The 14474-nt window shown below is 36.9% G+C and overlaps 1 protein-coding gene and 1 long non-coding RNA gene across 2 annotated transcripts in view; one reads left to right on the top strand and one right to left on the bottom strand.

Annotated features, from left to right (window-relative positions):
• Nucleotides 1–14474, bottom strand: part of LOC309608188 — a 72023-nt gene that overhangs the window by 13509 nt on the left and 44040 nt on the right. The gene's annotated exons all lie outside the window — the stretch shown is intronic.
• Nucleotides 1–14474, top strand: part of CYP39A1 (cytochrome P450 family 39 subfamily A member 1) — a 68960-nt gene that overhangs the window by 24023 nt on the left and 30463 nt on the right. The window contains exon 7 of the mRNA XM_082347626.1: nucleotides 2789–2879. Within this exon, the coding sequence (XP_082203752.1) occupies nucleotides 2789–2879 (91 nt within the window). The remainder of the gene's footprint in view (nucleotides 1–2788; nucleotides 2880–14474) is intronic.

Here is a 14474-nt window from a genome sequence, read left to right as displayed (position 1 = left end):
CCACGGCATGTGGGATCTTCCTGGACCAGGGCTCGAACGCTTGTCCCCTGCATTGGCAGGCGGATTCTTAACCACTGCGCCACCAGTGCGTCCCCCCTTTCTTTTCTTTTTAAAAGAGGAATTTTTTAATTAAAAAATTTTAAGTAGAATATAATATAGATTTTTAGAAGAGAAATCTGTTAAGAGGCATCAAACATAGTAACTAACACCATTGCACAGCCATTTATAGTTTAACTGAATGCCTTGAGTTTGCTTTAAAAAAAGGTATTACCCAATTTTAGTGAATCTCTAAAACTCTAATTAACCACGTAAAACTCTAAACCCCTCTTTCATGTAACTGAAAAATCTATGTACTATCACTAAGATATATTTTTCCCCAACATGAACTCTGAGTCTTTAAATAACAGGGTCCTACTGTATATCACAGGGAACTATATTCAGTATCCTGTAATAAACCATAATGGAAAAGAATATGATAAAGAATATATATATATATATATATATATATAAAACTAAATCACTTTGCTGTAGAGCAGAAATTAACACATTATAAATCAACTAAGCTTCAATAAAGTAAGTTAAAAAAAACGATAGATTGAGTATGGAGTGGTTATTAATTAAATCCAATAATTCAGCACTTCCATCTATAGAGAGTATAGAAGAGGCCCACATGGGGAGACATGTTGAAGAGAGCTTTCTGAGCACGTTTCCTCTGTAAAAAAGAATTAGTTGATCTCTAGGGTAAGCCTTTCCTAATCTGGAAAATGCCACAGAAAGCGGATCTTGGGATAGAGGCCTCGGTTCTTCCACTCACTTTGTTTATGTAAACAGCACCACGTATATGCCCACAGTATCAGTTTACTGTCACGAAGGGGAAAACAATGAGTAGTATTGAATTTGGCTTTGTCCAAGCACTTCCTTTCAGACTGTTGCTCTTCCTCTTTTGACCACAAAGGGGAGTATTGGGATCATTTAAAGGTGTTTAACAGTCCCTCACAAGAGACAGAAAGACTTAAGTAACACAAAGTGTTGTCTGAGTCTTTTCAGGATTGGTTTTCCTAAGATGAAATTTCTTTCACAATATGTGTTTACAGAAAGCAGAAGAAAGGGAAACCCAAACTTCTTTTAATGATTTGATACAAGTTTCCTTTAATGTGTAACTGAAAAATAGAAGCAAAAATATCTACCTGAATTAATGGAAAGGTAATTTTTTTAAATTGAAGTATAGTTTATTTACTCTATTGTGTTAGTTTCAGGTGTACAGCATAGTGATTCAGTATTTTTTCAGCTTATACTTCACTATAGGTTATTACAAGATAATGAGTATAATTTTCTGTGCTGTACAGTACATCCTTGTTGCTTATCTATCTTATACATAGTAGTTTGTATCTGTTAATCCCATACCCCTAATTTGTCCTTCCCCCCTTCTCTCTCCCTTTGTTAACCACAATTTTGTTTTCTATATCTGTGAGTCTGTTTCTGTTTTGCATGTACATTCATTTGTATTATTTTTTAGATTCCACATGTAAGTGGTATACAGTATTTGCCTTTTTTCTGTCTGACTTATTTCACTAAGCACACTATTCTCTGGGTCCATCCACATTGCTGCAAATGGCAGTATTTCATTCTTTTTTATGGCTGAGTAATATTCCATTGTATATATGTACCACATCTTCTTAATCCAATCATCTGTTGATGGGCACTTGGGTTGCTTCCATGTCTTGGCTACTGTAAATAGTGCTGTTGTGAACACTGGAGTACATGTATTTTTTTTTGAATTAGTATTTTCATTTTTTCTGGATATATACCCAGGAATAAAATTGCTGGATCACATGGTAGTTCTATTTTTAGTTTTTTAAGGAACCTCCGTAATGTTTTCCATAGTGGCTGCACCAATTTACATTCCCAGCAACAGTGTACAAGAGTTCCGTTTTCTCCACATCCTCACCAACATTTGTAATCTGTAGACTTTTTGATGATAGCCATTCTGACAGGTGTGAGGTGATACTTCATTGTGGTTTTGATTTGCATTTCTCAAGTAATTAGAGATATTGAGCATCTCTTCATGTGCCTGTCAGCCATCTGTATGTCTTTGATGTTTAGCAGTGTAATTTTATCTTATAATACCACAATGAGGAAAGATGTGAAATAATTTTGTTTGGTCTAGAGTGAGAACTTGCAAACATACTATGTTCAGTAATACCCTATAAACTAGCAAGCACCCTTTTTCAATAGGATATGAAAGGACCCTAGTTTTGATATAAGTACTCTCATAATTTGGTTGATAAGATTTTAGGTATAGTTTCTGGGGCTTATTTAAAATTACCATGTTTCATTTGTAGAATATATGATTTGCTAATTTATTTGTATTTCAAGGAAATTAAATCTTGAAAAATGCCGTTGTTTTGGACTAACATTCTTAAGTGTCATAATTTGTTGCTCCTAAATTTCTAATATGTGCCTATATAATATTTTATGTTGTATATTAGTACAATAAAACACCCTGCTTTTCCCATTTTTTTTTTAGTGAAAATAGTTTACTCTATATAAACAATATTGTGAAACTGTAGTGGCAGAATAAAGTCATAAATTTGACCCCTTAGAGATATGTAACATCTCTTTTGTTCATAAAATCTAGTTGTTTTCAAAGATACTCTTTACTAACATGCTTTTAAGTTTAGTTTAAATATCTCCTTGTTTCTTTTAAATGTTTGTGGCTAATACTATGTATGCTTTTGTTCACGTTCAAAGAAGGTTGTATGTTTTGACATATGTTTTTCTTTTTGAGGTTGCATTTTGGACATTTGCATTTGTCCTCTCTCATCCCAATATCCACAGGACCATTATGGAAGGCATATCATCTGTGTTTGGCACAGCAGGTACTAAAACTGAATTAAATTGCATAATTGAAGAGATATCTAATAATGTGTACTTGTCACACATTATGGGCAAAGTTAAATGCCCATAATTTAATAGAATTTCAAAATAGTCCAAATTGAACATAATTTGTTATGTGCTTCAGGATATAAATTGATCAGGTAGAATCCTAGAATTTAATTACTGTCAAGGATTTTAGAAGTCACCTGGACCAACTCCCTTATTTTCCAAATGATGAAACAGAGATCGTGACTTGCCTGAATTCCCTATTTAAACATAAGTGTATAATGCACAGGGTTTTTCTTCTAATCTCTTAGCCCCCTGCCTCAATTGAACTACAAGTCCATAGTTTTGGAATTCAGGGTTTTCCAGATTTTATAAAAGTAATATGGTTCATATTCCATGTATTGCTTAACAGTATTAATGGGATATGGTTGTCAGGTAAGGCTACACCACCAAAGGAATTATTTTCAAAGTTACAGTTTTTAGAGGTTTAGTGGGTTAGAACTGCAGGTAGAGATTGCTATCTTGCCCTTTTTGGTTCAGATTTGGGCTCATCAATTATCGTCAGTTTTAAAGAGCAGAAATAAGCTTGAATGGAGAAGTTTCCACTAGTTTATTCAGCATAAATTGACCTGTTTGGGAGTAGATTTTTTTTAAGAAACCCTTTAATATGTCAAATTATGTATTCTGATGTAAAAAAATAATAAATGACTTGGTTTTCTTGGAAGAACACAATATAATAGTAAGACAAAAGACTTTGATGCCAATTAACAATTAGCCCCCCTTTCCGTCGTGATTGCTGAACGTATTTTATTGGATTTTTAAATTTATTTTGACTGCTTCTTATTGAGTTAAACCAAAAATCAAATTGGCTTGGCCAACATGGATATTGAAGCCATACTGTCTCTGAGCATTGAGTGTGAATCACCAGATGCTAGGTCGTATTTCACAGAAATGGTGAGCGTTAGAATCGTTGAGAACCAACAGTGCTAACAAGTTAGATTCTGGAGATACACTGGTGGATGTAAGAGCAGATAACTTGCCTTTATGGAGCTTACATCTACAAAGCTAATGGAAATGTGCCTGCCTGCGTGTCTACAAATGACAAAGGGAATGTGTTCTTGATCATCACATGCTCTATCTTACCAGAGTCTGCTCCTGACATAGGGTTCTCCAAATTCCTGGTCTTTAAGAAATAAAAAGGTAGTGATGGGGATGATTGGGATAATATGGGGAGCCTATCTGACCCAAAGGCCACAACAGAACCCTTACATTAATTGAAATTTCTAGTGTGCTTGAATGTTGAACTCTTGAACACAGTTCTAGTGGAGAAAGACAAAACCTTTCCCCTTTTTCTATATTCTTGTTTATTTTTAGAACCTATTGTTCTCCTCTGACAGAAATATTCTCCTTCAAGTGGTAGTACCAGTGTACTAGCTATACTATATCAGTGCTTTCAGTTTATAAAAGATCAAACGTTTTTGCCATGCTTATACAGAAGCAGTTCAGATCAATTCAAGCATAGGATGTAGCAGCTCAAGAATTTAGATATTGTGAGTGAATGCCACAGATCTTTGGAGGTTGATATCAAGGGAGTTATCTGTGTGCCCATACAAAGGATCCTGTCAAAGGAAGGACATCAAAGTGCATGAAATAAGAATTGTACTGAGTATGGCATTTCTCCCATTCTTTTGCTCTTTTCTTTTCTTTTTTTTTAAAAAGTTAATTTATTTGGCTGCACCAGGTCTTAGTTCCAGCATGCAGGATCTAGTTCCCTGACCGGGATTGAACCTGGGCCCTCTGCATTGGGACCACAGAGTCTTAACAACAGGACCACCAGGGAAGTCCCTCTTATGCTCTTTTCTATTACAAGATTACCTTTTCCTTCTCTGAAGATGTTTTTAGTGAATTTCTAACTCAGCATCTCTCTAGCCTCAATACTCACCACTAGAGCCCATCCCGGACACTTTGCCCAACTTCCTTATGAAATAAGTCTGAGGGTAAAAGCTGCTGTTGAATACTTGGTCTTTTGTATCTGGCTTCTTTCACTTAGTATAATGTTATATTTTGTATGTTGATGTTTTAGGTTAGTTGGTTTTCAGATGTTGAACCCCCTTGCATTCCTGAGATAAATTTTTAGTTATGGTGTATAATTCATATAAAACATGACTTTATATATGTTGCTAGATTCAGTTTGTTAGTACTTTGTTGAGGAATTTTGCATCTATATTAATAAGACATATTGATTTATAGTTTTCTTTCTTGTGATATCTTTGTCTGGTTTTGGTATCAGAATGATTTTGACTTTATAGAATGACTTCAGAAGTATTTCCCTCTTCTTTTATTTTTTGGAAGAGTTTGTGAAGGATTGATGTTAATTCTTCTGTAACCATATAGTAGAATTCACCAGTGAAGTGATCTGGTCCGGAAATTTTCTTTTTTGAGAAGTTTTTGATTAATTCAATCTCTCCACTTGTTACAGGTCTGTCCAGATTATCTATTTCTTCTTTTTTTAAATTGAGATATAATTGACATATAATATCCTATTCTATGTTGGATGTACAACATAATGATTTGATATGTGTATATATTTGTGAAATGGTTACCACAATAAATTTAGTTAACATCCATCACCACACATAGTTACAATTTTTTTCTTGTGATGAGAACTTTTAAGATCTACTATCTTACCAACTTTCAAATATATAATACAGTATTATTAACTATAGTCACAATGCTGTACATTACATCACCAGAAAAATATGGAATGCTTCACAAATTTTAGTGTCATCCTTGCACAGGGGCCATGTTAATCTTCCCTGTATCTTTGCAATTTTAGTATGTGTGCTGCCAAAGTGAGAACTATATATTTCTTCTTGAGTCAGTTTTGGAGTTTGTGTCTTTTTAGGAGTTTATCCATTTCATGTAGGTTATTTAACTTGTTGGCATACAACCGTTCATAGTTTTCCCCATAATCTTCTTTATTTCTGTAAGCTCACTAGGAAAACATCTCCCTCATTCTTAATTTTAGTAATTTATTTCCTCTTTCTTTTTCTCTTGGTCAGTGTAGCTAACGGGTTGTCAATTTTGTTTTCAAAGAACTAACTGTTGATTTTATTGATTTGTTTGATCTTATTTTTACTATTGATTTTCTATGCTCTATTTCATTTATTTCTGTTCCAATCTTTATTATTTATAATTTCTATCTCCTTATCGATATTCTCTATTTAGTTCTTTAGACATGATTAATTCTGTGAATATATTTAAAATATCTGATTTATAAGTGTTTCTTTAGTAAATCCAATATCTGAGTTTCTTCAGGGATAATTTCTATTGAGGGCTTTTTCCCTGTGTGGTCTATATGTTCTTGTTGTATGTCATATTTTTTGTCATGTGTCTTACAATTTTTAAATTTTGTCCAATTTAAAGCTGGACATTTAAAATAATATAATGTGGTAATTCTGGAAATCAAATTCTTCTCTCTGCTCAGGGTTTCTTATTATTGCTGCTTGTTGTTCTTGCTTGTTTGTTTGTTTGCATAAGTAAACTCCAAAAATATTTGATGTTGATAAATGCTATGTAAACAAGAAAACATAGCAGGTTAGGGAGGATCAAGGGTGCCAGAAATGGGGGGAAAGTGGTAGCTTTAAATCATTGGATCAGAGTTGGCCTTCCTGGAAAGGTGATATTGAGCAAGGACTTGAAGATGGTTAGGCGTTAGAAAGCACATATCTAGAGGAGGAGCTGGTTTGAGTTAGAGACTGCAGGTGTGGCCTCACTGTGTTCTCACAGAATTCTCGCAGGCATTAACATTTGGGTCCTATTTAGACTGTGTTTTCAAGCAATTTTCTTTTCTAATTTAGGATTCCCACTGTGAGTATCTGCCCACCAGCAGAAGGTCATTCGAACTTAAAAACAAACAAAAACAAATAAAAATGCATTTAAATTTTTTAACTGGTTGCATTTGGCCCTTTTCACCTTCTTGTGTTAATTTAGGGTAGCATAGACAGCACACTTGTTTGTTTTTGTGTTGTTTTTTTTGCATGTGTGTATTGTTTTTGTTTTTTAGTGGCCATTCAGTTTTATTGCACATTTATTTAACGGAAAAATTAGTAAATTTTTTTCTGTTAATTTACAAGGAATCAGGTTAGTTAACAGAAATGCACCTGCATAGAAACAATTCCTATCTTACATCAAATCATGATTTGTGGATCATAAAAGACACACTACAAAATTTTCATTGGATAAAAGTCAGAAATTTGATTCATGACTTTCAATCCTGTCACTCACTAATTGTGTGATTTTGGATAAAAGAGAAAATTTACTCAGAGCCAACCAATAACTTTTCTTGACACCACTGTGTTCTGATTTAGCAGCAATCCCGCCTGGGGACAGACCAACACTGTCAAGTGACCAGATGCTATTATACCTGATGACACTAACTTAATGGCTACACTCACCATGCACTGGTGAGAAAAGATTCTGTCTCTGCTCATAATTATAAACAAGCATAAAAACTAACAGAGTGATAAAAGAGGCTCAGATCCTATGATAATATTCTAGGCAAATTCCATGTTGTTTGCATTATTTAACTTAGTTCATCAGTTTTATTTCGTTGCATTTAAACATTCTCATTTATTCTTGAAATCTTCTCTGTAGTCACCTCTTACCCATGTTATAACGTATTCAACTTTTATCCACTTGCATGTGTCCCAATACCATCTAGATAACCCATAGCAACATCCTTGGAGGTTCCATCATGGCATATTAAAGACCTGAGTCCCTCCAGCTAACTGAAGAAGCTCACTCTTGTTACCCCTCTGCAGCCTGCCAGGGCTCGATGGCTGATAGCCAAAGTTGTGTCTGTGATAGAGTCTTGGCCCTTATGCCACATATCGACCAAAATATTGAAGAAAGAGATCAGTAGCAGAGCCAAGGCCACTACAATGGAGTTATGAATGGAGAAAAGTTATTTTATTTAAAAAAATTCTCTCCATTCCCACTCCTAGCTGGACAATATGAACCTAATTTGGAGATTTTGGAGGCTCTGGCATATGATACAGGAAATTTCTTACATAGCCTCATTTGCCTCTGCTAGCCCAGCTTTTAAAAATCCTGGAATAAACTCAGAAAACATTAAATTATGCCAGAGCTTTTCTTCTCATCCATTGACCTTGGAGAATATATGTAGATTACCTAAGAAAGTGTTTATAAATGCAGGAGATTTCATCAGAAACCCACTCCAAATATATAACTTTCTTGTCTTCTTTTCCCCTTGGCCTTAATGACCAAAATGGTGTCATTCTGGAGCTCACAACTGGTTACTTTCCAATCCGCTAATCCAGGCACAAAGACATGGGTGAAACTTGCGTGGTTGATATCTGGCCCATGAGAGGTTTCCCAGGAGGCTACATTCCTTCCATTATTTTCTGCCTATAATACTTGAAGTGTGTCTTGTGACACCGTAACCCAGGAGATTTTATGTGAAGTCATTCTGTCTTCATTTATTGCCTAGCTTCAGTAGGTGGAAAGAGATACCTCTGATAGCTATAGATTATTTACAAGCTTAGAGATCGGTCCTACTTTGGCAGTTCTCATTTTATTAAGTCTTTCACTATCTCACCCCAGTGTAGCACAGTTAATCTGCTTTGTTTATTCTCTACATTTTTCATTCAGACACAGTTCTTTTCTCTGAGTGTTCTGTTGGAGAATTATTCAGGCATTTGGATAATCTTTTTCCCTCTTTAGAAAATAATGAGATAAAAGTATTCAAACCAGGTTGACATCTCTCCAGAGAACACAATCCAAAAATTTAGAATTATTATGCAGAGTTTATAAAGAAAGGGTATTTCTAGATCAAAATTGATTTTACCTGTTATTGTTTACCCATTGTTGTCTTTTTTCATCAATCTCTACCTTTTATTTATCATAAATTGGACTATGTCCTTTATTCCTTGAAAAAACCATCATAATTATGAAGCAGGCTTCATTTTATATTCTAGTAGTAGAGAAACTGATAATCTCTTTTTAATATATGAAAGAAATATTTCTGCAAATAACATAGGGTACTATTTTTTTAGAGGAGTATCTTATTTGGTTGTGTTGGTATAGTGGCATTAATCTTTTCTCTAAATGGTTGAATGGGATTTGGTATATTTTTATGTGTGCGTTGACAGATGGAAGAAAGGGTGGGGAGGGTCAGTCTTTTGATTCTTGACTCTGTCTTCCATCCATCTTAATAACCTGTTCTGAGCACTATTGTAGTCCTTGGTATCATTCTCAATTCATTGTTATAGCTGCCTCTTTCATTCTTGGTCTGTAGTTATGAACATCAGACTGAAGCTGCTGATCAGAGTCTACCTCCGAAAGGTTATTGATTATAATTTTCAGTAGGTGTCAAGCAGAGTGTCGTGCACTGGTTATCGATCCCAGGAGAGGACTCTAAACACTTTTGCTCACTGCATCTTGGTATCAAAGTTGCCAAGGAAAACACAGTGCTGTTAGGCACTGGATGCAACAGTGCTAAACTCACATAGAGAAGAAAGAGAGCAAGATCAGCTTCAGGAGTGGGTGTCAGTCCCCCATCGCCAGGATGTCTCTCTCCCTGTGGGCGATGCAGGGAAACTGGCCACCACGCACCCCTCTCACACCGCAGTGGAAGGAACCCTGTCCCATCCCCTCGGAGGGCAGCTGTAACAGTGGGGCCGGACAGGTGCCGTATTCTGCACATACTTTAAGCAGAGACAGAAGAGTACTCTCTGCCCCTGAAACAAGGAAAGATATTCCCACACAAGGTGATGCACCTGGCACAGGCTGTGTAGAGGCTGTGTGGGCCCTTTGTCTCTTGGTGAGGAAGTGTTCCAGGCCCAAGGCCCACCCTTCTGCAGATGAGTTGGGGCTGAAAGATTGAGCATGAGACCTGCTTTTCCCAACGATAGGAATATATGTCTTTGATAATCAAAATCCACCCTAAATCCTTCAGATGCCAAAAAGTCATATCCACCCCTGGAGAAAAGTCCGAAGAACCAGAGCTGGAAGCTCAGAAATGACTGAGGTGTTTGGAAGAAGCTGGTGACTAGAGAGGGAGAATTGAAGGAGCTGCGACCTGCCAGGCTCCAGCTACAGCCCCTAAAGCCCTAATGCCCGTATTCACTGTCCATGGACAGTCTCTAGGCTTATTCTCTGCTTTTCCCAGTCTGTATCCCCCACAAATACCTTAAGCTGTTTTTAAGTCTTCCTTTCCACTTTCCATCTGTCCTTCCTGTTTATTTAACTGGTATTTCTCTTACATAAGGACATTGGTTGGGGCAGGACCTAGAGGGAGGAAACTATAGCATTTAAAAATATACATATTTTTAAAAAAAACAATCTAAATAAAGAAAAACGCATATCATGTTCCTATACGGGAAGGCTTAATATCATGAAAATGCCAACCACTTTCAAATTAATATATATTTAATTAATTATAAGGAGAATTCCAATGGTTTTGGTGGGGAGGAAATTAACGAAATTACTTAAATATTTTTTTGAAGAATAAGTGTGATTAGAAATCAAGATTAATCGAAGTGTAAATTGGTAAGGCCATATTTGCCCTACCAGATATTAAAACTTATTATATAAGTTGCCATAACAAAAGTGTACACGACTGGCACAGGACAAATAATTGATCATCATGGCCCTTATTTGCTTACCTTTTGCCAAAAAAAGCAAATTCAGAATCTTTTCTTTCAAAGGCAAAAAAAAATTACAGGAAAAAAGTCACTTTTCTATTTTGTTTCATATTCTTGAGGCAAAAGTTTCTAAACTGTCAACATTTGCAATGAATTAATATTCTAGAAGCCTGCAGTCATTTGGGAGACTATATTTATAGTCAGTTTATAGGGAACAGCAGTGAACTAAAAAACATGTAACTCCATAGCCTAGCATATACTTCATAATCTTTCATCTACCCTCATCTTCTTTCTCTTGATTTTTTAAAAAATAAATTTAACTTAATATCTTTCTTACAGAATTTTGTCTCACAGAACATGTTCAGTAGTGGACGTGTACAGTAATGGACATGCATAGTAATAAAGGAAGTTAGTATTTTATAAGGAATAAAACCCAAAGAGTACACCTTTTTTCTCTATCAAAGAAATATTTAGGGGTTCCAGATTAATATGGCAGAGTAGGAAGATCCTGAGCTCACCTCCTCCCATGGACACACCAAAACCACAACTACAAGTAGAATGATTATCTCTGAGAATGACCTGAAGACTAGCAGAACAGATTTTCTACAACTAAGAACGTAAACAGAATGCCATGTCAAGGTGGGTAGGAGGATCAAAGATGCAGTCTAGACAGAACCCATACCCCCAGTGTGTGACCCACATGTGGGAGGGCTATCACAACTGCAGAGGTGCCCGCTACACAGTGAGGGGGTCCAAGCCCATGTGGGGATCCTCAGCTTGGGGACCTGCAAGGGAAGATGAGCTCCCATAACATCTGGCTTTGAAGACCAGTGGGGTTTACATTTGGGAGAGCTGGAGGGCTATGGGAAACCGAGACTCTGCTCTTAAAGGGTGCACACGCAAACTCACTTACTCTGGGTACCAGCACAGAGACAGGAGAATGTGAGGGGTACCTGGGTCATATGCTGCAGGAGGTTCCCTGAACAATTTGGGGGTGAGTGCTGGGGGGGTAGGGATCTGGTGGAATTTTGTCCAGGGTTGAAGGCACTGGCCAATGCCATTTTTTTTTTTTTTTTTTTTAACCTCTCCTTCCACCATCTGGCCCAGTACTGGCAGGCAACATTTCTGTCACTCTCCATCAACTAGCTAACACCATGTGCCCCACACCAGCATTCTCCTGAGGACCCACCCTGCCCATCCCACCCTCCCCAGTCAGCCCCTTCAAAGCGGCCCCTGCTCCACCTGGCAGGTGGCCTCAGCTGGCCCTGGCAACTGTACAAAGTGGCTCCACCTCTGGGGGGTGGGGGGGCACCCTGCATGCCATGAACCCACAGCAGTCACAGCAGAGCCACACAGCCAACCAGGGCACAATTGCAATCCAACCACACAGGAGGATGCACACAGCACACATGTGGGACATCCCAGGAGCACCTGGCTCTAGTGGCCAAGAGGGATCGCACCCCTGTGCCCCACAGGACACCTTATACATAAGCCTGCTATTTCAAGAACAGGAGATATAGCTGATCTACTTAATGCATAGAAACAGGCACAGAGGGTTAGGCAAATGAAAAGATAAAGGAATATCTTCCAAACAAAAGAAAAAGATAAAAACCTCAGAAAAAGAACTAAATGAAACAAAGATAGCAATTTACCAGATAAAGAGTTCAAAATTTTAGTCATAAAAATGTTCACCGAGGGCTTCTCTGGTGGCGCAGTGGTTGAGAATCTGCCTGCCAATGCAGGGGACACGGGTTCGTGCCCTGGTCTGGGAGGATCCCGCATGCCGCGGAGCGACTGGGCCCGTGAGCCACAACTGCTGAGCCTGCGCGCCTGGGGCCTGTGCTCCGCAGCAGGAGAGGCCGCGATGGTAAGGGGCCTGCGCACCGCGATGAAGAGTGGCCCCCGCTCGCCACAGCTGGAGAAAGCCCTCGCACAGAAACGAAGACCCAACACAGCCAAAAATAAATAAATAAATAAGTAAAAAAAAAAAAAAAAAAAAAAATGTTCACCGAAGTTGGGAGAAGAATGGATGAACTCAGTGAAAACTTGAAAAGGCAAATAGAAGATATGAAAAAAGACCCAGTCAGAACTGAAGAATACGATAACTGAAACAGAACATACACTAGAGGGAATCAGCAGCAGATTAGAGGATGCAGAAGAATGGATCAGCAATCTGGAAGACAGGGTAGTGGAAATCACCCAATCAGAACAGCAAAAAGAAAAAAGGAATAAAAACCAATGAGGATAGTTTAAGAGATCTCTGGGACAACTACAAGCATACTAACATTTACATTACAGGGGTCACAGAGGAGAAGAGAGAGAGCAAGGGACAGAAAACCTATTTGAAGAAATAATGGCTGAAAACTTCCCTAATCTGGTGAAGGGAACAGACGGACAAGTCCAGGAAGCACAGAGAGTTCCAAACAAGATGAACCAAAGACACCCACACCAAGACACATTATAATTAAAATGTCAAAAGTTAAAGACAAAGAGAGAAACTTAAAAGTTTCACAATATTTCTTTTTCACATTTAAAAGTTTCACAATATTTCTTTTCACATTTCTTTCACATTTAGAGAGAATCTTAAAAGTTGCACAATATTTCTTTTCACATTTAAGTTGCACAATATTTCTTTTCACATTTTCACATTTCACATTGCAGAAAGGGTTTATTGCTGTCTCCTTTTGGGAGACAAGTCACCAAACTAATTTTCATCTCACTAAAGATTTCCAGAAATTTGTAACCAGTACATTCTCATTGCCTATAAATAACTGTTATAGGATCATTGGACATATAAAATGTATTGTAAATGATATTATCTACTTGAGGACATTTTATCCTTTCTTACTCTTTCTGAGATGTGCTAACCTTTTCCAGTGAATGTAGGTTTCTTCTTAGAAGAAAACAGCAGTTTTGTAAATATATGAAAATATCCCTGGAATAGAGAGATAATTTTTTAATTGAATATTTGAACATTACTTATCATATTCAAAATTTTTTTAATTCCTGAAATGAAGGAAAGGATGTAAGATACTTCTTTTATATTCCTCTGGAATACTGTAAATTCTTTATTTACTATTTCTCTTTAGCTTTGTCTCTGTTCTTTAAAAACTGACTTTTTTTTTTCAGGAGCTTATCTTGAGGTCTCTGCTTGAGAAAATACGCCAGAAAACTAGTTTCCTACTGTTATTCTCTGTCAGCAATTGATGTCTCTGCTTCATTGCTTTTTAAGAGAAATCATAGAAATGCTGGATTTTTTCAAAGCTGTTACATCATTTCCCCAAATAACAGTATAAACACCAAGTTTTGTTATTTGATATTGCATTTTAGCAAAATTATTATAAAATTTGGGAAGCAAATTTCACGACCAAATTTTGGTAGGAATCATTGCTTAAGGTTATTACATCAGATTCTTTATTTTTCAACCTTTATCTCATGCATTTTTTATCCCAGTTCACTGTCCTTCATGTGTACTATGACCTTTTGCACACACCTTAATTTTAAACATTTTTAATAAGCTGTTCTGTGACTATGAAAGACAACGTCTGTGAAGGAAGACAACCTCACAGTATAGAACAGCAAACAGAACTGAGAATCCCTGCTTTCAAAAGTAAAGAAAGAGGTGGTAGAATGTGTAGGGATGCACTCTTTAAATTTCAGTGGAGTATATTCTTTGCTTCATTTCTGTGTGTGTCCCTTGGTAGATATACACCTGTCTTTCATTTGTGGGGAAGTACAGGGCCTCCTCAGTATTCATCCCCACCTTCTGATTCAATCTCCTCAGAATTATGTCTCAAAAGGTATGAATGACTCGGCAAATGCCTGTCATTCTCCTTTTTTTCGCAAAACATGGGTTATTTTCCCAAAATGATTAGTTAAATCTTGATATAATGTTACTTCAGGACTATAGGAACAGAATTTTTG

Source organism: Balaenoptera borealis (genome assembly GCF_965194805.1).
Source record: "Balaenoptera borealis genome assembly, chromosome: 12".
NCBI lineage: Eukaryota > Metazoa > Chordata > Mammalia > Artiodactyla > Balaenopteridae > Balaenoptera > Balaenoptera borealis.
Note: the sequence above shows the minus strand (reverse complement) of the source record. Positions and strands in the feature narration are given on the sequence as shown.